Source organism: Crinia signifera, chromosome 9 (assembly GCF_055691185.1).
Source record: "Crinia signifera chromosome 9, ASM5569118v1, whole genome shotgun sequence".
NCBI lineage: Eukaryota > Metazoa > Chordata > Amphibia > Anura > Myobatrachidae > Crinia > Crinia signifera.
This window is the reverse complement of record NC_139225.1, coordinates 73,263,445-73,272,075: the sequence shown is the minus strand read 5'-3', so window position 1 is coordinate 73,272,075 and position 8,631 is coordinate 73,263,445. Positions and strand designations below refer to the sequence as shown.

Sequence of the window (8,631 nt, the reverse complement as noted above, 5' to 3'; positions counted from 1 at the left end):
AAAAAAAGAAAAAAAAAAAAAAAAAAAAAAATTTAATTTTTCTCTTTGGCTGAAAACGACGACCAAATTACCCCAGTGGTTTCCAAACTTTTTGAATTTCGGCACCCTTAAGTATCAGAATATTTTTTCACGGCACCCCTAGGCCAAAAGTTCGTTACTGATATTAAGTAAGTTGTGATTAAAAGGTTTTCCTTAGGTCCAGTTATGTGGTGAGAAACATGATTCACTTCTGTTTACCCACATATTCTTGATTGAAAGCCACAAGCACTGATTTGGCTTATTTCATTGGCCATAAATAATTTGAATTGGTTCTGGACCACCAACCTGAGGCACCCCTGGAAGTGCTCAGAGGTACCCCAGGGAGCCTAGGCGCACAGTTTGGGGACCACTGAATTACCCAATAAAAAAAAAGGTATTCAGCAAAATCAAAATGCCTTATTGATCCTTATATAGGAAACATTGCAAAGGAATAGAAAACTGCATATATGTACAATAAATATTGGATATAATATTGCACGTTGTATTAGAAATCTAACCAAGTGGAAATCCTTTTGAACGTGAATTTATATAAATACAAATGCAATTCTTTTACAGACAAGCCATGGAAAAGCAGCTGACCGTAAGGCCGGTTTCACACAGTCCGGCTCTGGCCAGGGAGCCGTGCCGCACACATTAGTTGTGAATGGACACACGGTTGCAGCCGGATCCCGCCACTGGAAGGGACGGCTGCCGGGCTGTGGCCATCCCCTCCATGATAAAGTACTGTGTGCGGCACGGCTCCCTGGCCATGTGGGATTTCACCGTCCGGCAGGAGCCGGAGTGTGTGAAACCAGCCTAAGAGCCACGGAGTTCCTCACAGAAAGTTACATACAACTTATAGCAAGAGCTAATGTAGTCCTAAGGTTGCAAGATACATGATGTGGAAAACACAAGTGTGCAGATGCATCTCTAACCACCTTTTAGTGCAGGGCTGGGCAACACCGGCCCTCCAGATGTTCGTGAACTACACATCCCAGGATGCTTTGCATTAGTTTTGCTATGTGGCCATGCTGAAACTGATGCAAGGCATGCTGGGATGTGTAGTTCATCAACGTCTGGAGGGCCGGTGTTGCCCAGCCCTGTTTTAGTGCCTAGTTATGGTGTGTACACAGAATAACTGATACTCATAAAGTAAATGCAGAAGGAATGACACCAGAGCCACCTATTGAATATCAAAATGACACTTTAATTGTTAATAAATAGACAATTATTCAATGTGATGAAGTTTTAACTACATAATACAATCCAGCTGTATTCTTTTTCCATGTTCATTTAAGCTAGCTTGAGTACATCTTTAACCATTTCACCGATGCCGTCGAAGATCTCATGTATTGGGCTATTACACATGAAAGCGCTGGTAGTCACCAGTTTATTTTTCGTGTCCACATGAACTTCATGGACTTGTTTGTTGACATGTTTACAGCCAAGCTGTTTAATGGCTCCAGCTGTTCCTGCATGGGGCCACCTGCGGAAGAGAAGGGACATGCGGTTACAATAGTGATAAAATGACCGTGTAAAGTACAATAGAAAGGACTTCCACATTACCAGCATTTATTTCTTAGATAAGTCTGTGATGCTAGAACGGACTACTCCAATCTGAAGTGGGCATCTGGCTGTGGTGGAACTACAGGACGTATAGGGAGTTACTGTAACACATCCCACAGAGCAGTGGTCAGGGAACTCGGTCCTCATTACCCCACGCAGTGCATGTTTTGCAGGTCTCCTCACAGAATCACAAGTGAAATAATTAACTCCACCTGCAGACCTTTTAAAATGTGTCTGAGTAATTAGTACACCTGCTGGGTTACCAGCAAAACATGCACTGTGTGGGGCAATGAGGACAGAGTTCCCTGACCACTGCCATAGAGCCATATTGTGATCACCTCTGATATATATTACAAGTTCTAATTCAGATATAGGTCAGAAGGAGAACAGCTGGAGATACAGGTTCTGGTGTTGGATGAACTCAGGCCTTCTTCCTTCATTCCCCTCCCAATTTAGTGAATGAGCTAAAGATACATGTGGACAGAGTTGGACTGGCACTAAATGCTGACTCTGGCATTTAAAGCCTACCAGCCCCATGCTGTGGGTTTCACACACAGCTAGACTACAAGCTGATGGGGCATAGCTGTTGCAGAAGGGACACACTGACATTTAGTAGGCAAAGTTGTCACAAGGGAGAGGAGTTCCTGGGTGTTATCCTTCCAAGGGGTGACACCCAAATGCTCCTCCTCAGTGACAGGAGCGTGTTGCTGCAGTGTGACATTATCCTACAGCAACTGGCTCCTGTCATGGAGAGGGAGTTGGCATTGCAAGCAGTGATCTCTGGGGATGCTGGGCACACCCCTGGAGTGAGGTAATTGAAGGGTTCTTACGAAAACATGGCCCTGCAGTGACAACAGTGTTTGTGGTATTGGCTGCACCAGGGGGGTCACCTACTCCTGTGTCCCCAATGGTAGTAATAAACGGATGGGTAGTAGAGATATGATAACTGTGGGTGGTAATAGAAGTAGGGACATGACAGTGCACACCTCAATCAATTCTTACACATACCATGTAGACGCAGAGTCTGAGGGGCTGATGACTGAACTACTACATATTAACGCCTGCCCTCAACCTTGTACTTGTAGAACAGAGCCTGCACAGGCCTAGTGTGTGCGCCTAGATGGCCGCTGGCACAGCTCAGGCAGCAGTGCACTAATAGGTCACAACGTGTGACTGGATATAGTGTGAAGAGGTCAGAGGCTGCCTCTGTGGATCAGTAATCTGATTGGTGACAGTCATCAAGGAGGGAGGCCTGGGGCATTTGCCCACCTCCTAGATCAGCAATGCCAACCAGGCAAAACCGTCTGTCCATAGCACCAGCTTGTCAGTCCGGTCTTTCATATAGATAATCAATAGGTTTCCAAATCTGTAATCGCACACGGATCAATAGCATTCACTCTGTGTATCAGGTATAGGGTCTGCAAATCTTCATAGTGGTTTATATACAGTATGGGAGATTTTTGCATAGCTTTAAAAAGGAAAGTACGGCCACAATTATTCACACATATTGCTGAGACATACTTGTCACACTCTGTATCGCAGCCAACAGTCACTTCACACCCAGGGAGCAGCATTGCAGCCAGCACAGGGGAGATACAGCACAGGCCAATGGGTTTCTTAGCAGCATGAAATCCCTTAATAGCTTCTTCAACAGCTGTTAGAACGGAGCAGTCCTTCCCTTTCACTGCCCAGGTAGAGAGATTTTTAGCAACTCCAAAACCTCCTGGTAAAGAAGAGAGAAAACAGAATGAAAATCTCCATCACATTTATGTTACTTTTGTTTGTGCAGATCTATCACCCTCTGTATGACTGTACCTGGTATGATGAGTGCATCATAGTCACCGACTTTCAGATCTGCTAGGTCTTTAATATCTCCTCTTGCAATCCGCGCACTCTCTGTGAGCACATTCCGCTTTTCCTCAGTGGGCTGTCCTTTCACATGGTCCACAACGTGCATCTGGTCTATATTGGGTGCGAAAAGCACATACTGCAGGAGGAACAGGGAGAGAGCGCTTTATTACACTAGGAATATGGATACTACATGCAAAGTAACATCAGAGGCAAGCACACAGCACCATGGGGAGCTTATGTGATTAATGTATACAGGGCAGTGCTGTACTACGCTGAGAGAAGCAATAAAAAGCCTATTAGGATACTCCAGAGGAGGAAAAAAAAATAAAAATTTGGTAATTGTGTATTTTCACAGCACCCGATATATCGATGCGATCCGAAGCAATTTTGACCTTTTCATAATGATTTTATATAGTGTGGCGAGCGCAGTAATCCGCGTCCCCTCGTGGGGCTCGCCACACTATATAAAATCAACTCCATGCGTAGTGGATAGTGGGGTTATGAACAGGTCAAAAATTGCATCGATATATCGGACGATATATTGGGCGCCGTGAAACTACACAAGTACCAACATTTTGCCCACGCATAATTGCAGTGTCAATCACCATGTGCGACTCACATGGCAATTGGCGCAGTCACATAACCGCACGTGTGCATGCGATTCGCTCCTGGGGCGCTCCTGGGGCTCATAGAATGGACTGAGTGACAACATAGTAGCATGGCGATTCCACGCCACAGGTGCGAGTTTGGCTACATCTGTATCATTTAAAATGCATCATTCCCTTGAAGGAAAACATGGGACAGTATCAAGTGGTTAATAAGTTTCAGGGAAAGTTACAAAGTTTTTTTTACAAGCCTACATTATTACTCATGTAAGCAATGTAAGGGTGTCAGCTATCTGGCTTGTTAACAGACAGTTTCTTATAAATGGATGTTATCACTATAACAATAAGATTCCACATTGCACAATGCCATCTCCTGTATACCTCCAGGGCTTCCCACCAGTGTACAGCATTTATGTAGAACAAGTGTTAGCACAGGCCAGGAGTTTGCCAGAAGTCTTGATGTATGGGCTGTATAAAGACAGCCAATCACAAAAGGTAACAAGTCCTCTTACAAAGTATGGTTGTCAGGACTATCCACAAATAGCAGAGGTAATAAAATTTAAAGTTTATCAGTTTTAAATAGCACACTTTATAATTGCAGCAGCATAAGCAGAGGTAGAAATAATATTGCAGGTTACATTACTAATGACTACTGTCCAGTAATGACAATATACAGTACTGATGCATACGCAGCTATGTGCCAGGGTATATTCAGGCAAAGGTGTTTGCCAGAAGAATGGTCAGTAGCTCTGATGCCATTTATATACAGTCTTATTACACTGCTTTTTATACAACTGGTACATTATAAAGCGTCATCTCCTATAGTGCTGTGTACACAGCAGATCTAAAGCCCTACACACTAAAACGATTTTTTGGCCGATTTTCGACCGATATATCGGGCGATTTTTGTCGATAATCGGCCGATATATCGAACGATCGGTCGGAAATCGGACAAAAAAAATCGTTCTAGTCTGTGGGGTCTTCAGAATGAGCAGCATTACAGCACCTTGCACAATAGTTACTAGTTGTATAGTGAAGAGCCACAAGTTCATGCACAGTAAATGCACTGCACGGTCTGACAGCTTTTAAAAGACCCCGCAAAAAAGTATGATCCCTACGCTCTTGGCTTATACACATTTTGCCCTGTATCGTCTTTTCTCACCTGACAGCCGGCCCTGCTCAGATGCACAAGCACAGCGGAAGACTCGTGGATCTCGCTGCCATCATACACCCCGCAGCCTGAGAGGATTACTGCCACCTTCTTCTGGGACATGACTGATGCAGGACACTGGCAGGGGAAGCCTGGAATACCCGGAAGTAATAGCAGTTGCTGAAAAGTCGCTTCAGAGAGAGCTGTGTTGTGTTCTGCTGTGTGGCACCTGCCCTTATATACACACACAGAGGGGGCGTGTCTGGGGAGGAGCCTGTACACAAGGAAATGCTGTCTACAATGACTCCACTGTAATTATTACAACTATCGCAGCCCTCGGGGTTTTCCCACACTGTCTGTCACTCACCTAATGATGGGCGCAGCCTAGACCAAATTACAACTGATGGTTTATTTATTTTTTAACAATACGTTTTTATTGTGAATTTTTCATAGAAATAATATGGGGGTACAGAACTTGGAAGGGAAAGAAGGGAGGGGGAAATGAGAGTAAACAAATGATAAAATAATATTTGTACCAATATTTCAGTCTGCATCCATACAAAGTAAGAAATCAAAAGTAAAGTCCTGTAAATAAATAAATAATGTCCAGGACGGACAAAAGATTGCAATGCTTTACCAAAGATTCCATGTGTGTTCCTATGGATCTTTTGTTAAATCTTCAGATCTTTAATGCAGCATTTAAGATCAGAAGATTTAGCAAAAGGGTACTTGTGTAGTTTCACAGTGCCCGATATATCGGATGCGATATTGGCCGGTATATCGATGTGATCCAAAGCGATTTTTGACCTGTTCACTATCCACTACGCATGGAATTGATTTTATATAGTGTGGCGAGTGCAGTAAGCCGTGTCCCCTCACCACACTTTGGGCTCGGTGGCTCGCTGCGCTCACCACACTATATAAAATCAACTCCATGGGTAGTGGATAATGGGGTTATGAACAGGTCCAATATCACTTCGGATCGAATCAATATATCGGCCGATGTCGCATCCGATATATCGGGCGCCGTGAAACTACACAAGTACCAGCAAAAGATCTGCGAGAGCGTGCATCCGACCGATATCTGGCCAATTATCTGTAAAAATCGATTTATCGGAAATCGGTCAATCTGCAAGATAATCATTCTAGTGTGGGCACCTTAACATGTATCTATTAAGTGCATAGATTACATCTAATCTTAACATACTAAAGTGAATATATGTGCTAGGTAATACATTTACTGTTTCAGAATTACTGGTAATTGTAGGAGAAAAACTCACAGTGCTGTAGTTGCTAAAATTGTGATAACTTCTTACCAGAATGTAATATACTTCAAGCACAGATAGATAGATAGAAGATAGATAGATAGATAGATAGATAGATAGATAGATAGATAGATAGAATCTACGGCAGTTTTGCAAGACTGGTCCCGGTCTCTCCCTTTGATCTGATGATAGCGTGGACAATGATTTCCTTTGCCATCAATGTAAGGAAACTATCTGGTACTCCCACATCGATGGCAAAAGTATTTGACATCGGTCACAAACCATCGATGATTTTAAATCATCGATGGTCGATGGCCATCCCTAGTCCTTATACACTTCCAAGGATTTCAGCATAGAGTGCCGCTTTTCTCCAAATATAGCCGATCCCACGGCATGCAAAGAATAGGAAATAGCTCACAATGAGCAATATAAGTAAAATTCCTTTATGTAATAAGAATAGCTCACGTACAAGTCAAGTTAAAAAAAAAACAGCTTGCCAGCGATATCAGGGGGAACATGGGACGGTATCCTCCAACCCTGCACCAGAGCTGCACAGCTCCAGTTTCACTGCTGATCGGACCTCCTGGCTCCACACAGTACGTCACTAGAACACACCAACACGTTTCGTCACTCAATTGGACTTCATCGGGGGTGTGGCTATCCTGGACGAGCTCATGTCTTAAATACCCGATCGTCATTAGCAGCAATAGTTCACAGCTTTATGCATTCGATTATAAGTACCTCTATTTGTAAAGCTGCATTTTCATCTATCTACCATGTGAACATTAAAAATGACCAAAAATACATATAATACACAACAAGTACATATACATCAATTTCATACATATATATATATATATACCACACACTTAATACAAAAAAGAATGTACAATTCATATATAAATAATTCACAGTTCACAATTACATTTCATTGATATGAACATATTAAAAAATAATTTAAAAAAGACATACAAGATAAATAAGAAAGAGGAAGGGCTAGATGTATCAAGCTTCAAAAAGTGAAAAAGTGGAGAGTGATAAACAGCCAGCCAATCAGCTCCTACCTGACATTTTTCAAACCCAGTCGTCCTGACGGCGGCACTCAGAGGAAAAAACAACACGAGAAACAGTTGTATGAGCCAATGTTTCAAGGCCGTCCGGCCTTTTTATCAAGGTGCAAATACTGTATATATATATATATATATATATATATATATATATATATACAGTAGTATATATATATATATATATATATATGTATATATATATATTATACATAACATTTTCATAAATATCTGACATTTTTCAGGCTTGGCCCATCCTTACGGATCATCTTAAACTGTGCAAGTGGTACAAGAATATACTCAGTGGAGACCCCGCCCCCGAACATGTAATTAATTAACAAAAGGTGCCGCACACCTGGGGCGTTCATGGCTCGCCACTTTGTGGAAAAGAAGCACAATTTAACCAGTATTAGATCAAAAATAATGACCATGTGCCTAAACCTGTCAGAGGGGGCAATAGGGGAAAAAAGTTGCTACAGGCAGAATCTAGATGGATTCACACGTTGGATACACTGTCTCTCTGTATATATATTATATATAGTTTCTTATATAGAGCTAGTGACCAGCAAGCACCAGTAATAGCATAGCAGTCCCACCAAGTTACAAGTCCAGAAGGGAAGCTAAATAATACATAAGTGCCTCAGAGGGTTATGCGTGTAGAACTTAAATATGATAGGCTTGCCTGAAGAGGTAAGTTTTCAGGGAACGCTTGAAAGTTTGGAGGCTAGTGGAGAGTCTTATTGTGCATGGAAGGGCATTCCATAGGGTGGGAGCAGCCCGATGAAAGTCCTGTAATAGTGAATGGGAGCTAGTGACCAGCAAGCACCAGTAATAGCATAGCAGTCCCACTAAGTTACAAGTCCAGAAGAAAAGCTATATACAGTAGGGGCCCATTTAAGAAGGATTGCATTTACAATGTGATCTGGGCAAAATATTACCGCCCAGGATCGCATACCGCCCAGGATCGCATTGGGACCGGCCAGGCGCAGGCGCAAAAAGAGCCCATCCCTGCGAAGTCCAGAGCCGGAAGCCGGGGTGTCTGCCCCATCCATGCGAAGTCCAGAGCCGGAAGCCAGGGTGTCTGCGCATGCGCGGTTAGCGCTGACCCCTGC

The 8,631-nt window shown here is 43.0% G+C and overlaps 1 protein-coding gene across 1 annotated transcript; it reads right to left on the bottom strand.

The window, feature by feature from the left end:
• Positions 1–1,204: 1,204 nt before the first annotated feature.
• On the bottom strand, positions 1,205–5,421 carry LOC146035654 (glutamine amidotransferase-like class 1 domain-containing protein 3, mitochondrial). Its single transcript, XM_083159232.1, has 4 exons — positions 5,203–5,421; positions 3,400–3,571; positions 3,106–3,307; positions 1,205–1,504 (listed from the first exon to the last, which is right to left on the bottom strand). The coding sequence occupies exons 1-4, from the start codon at positions 5,311–5,313 to the stop codon at positions 1,312–1,314; spliced, it is 678 nt and encodes a 225-aa protein (XP_083015358.1). The 5' UTR covers positions 5,314–5,421; the 3' UTR covers positions 1,205–1,311.
• Between the last annotated feature and the right edge of the window lie 3,210 nt (positions 5,422–8,631).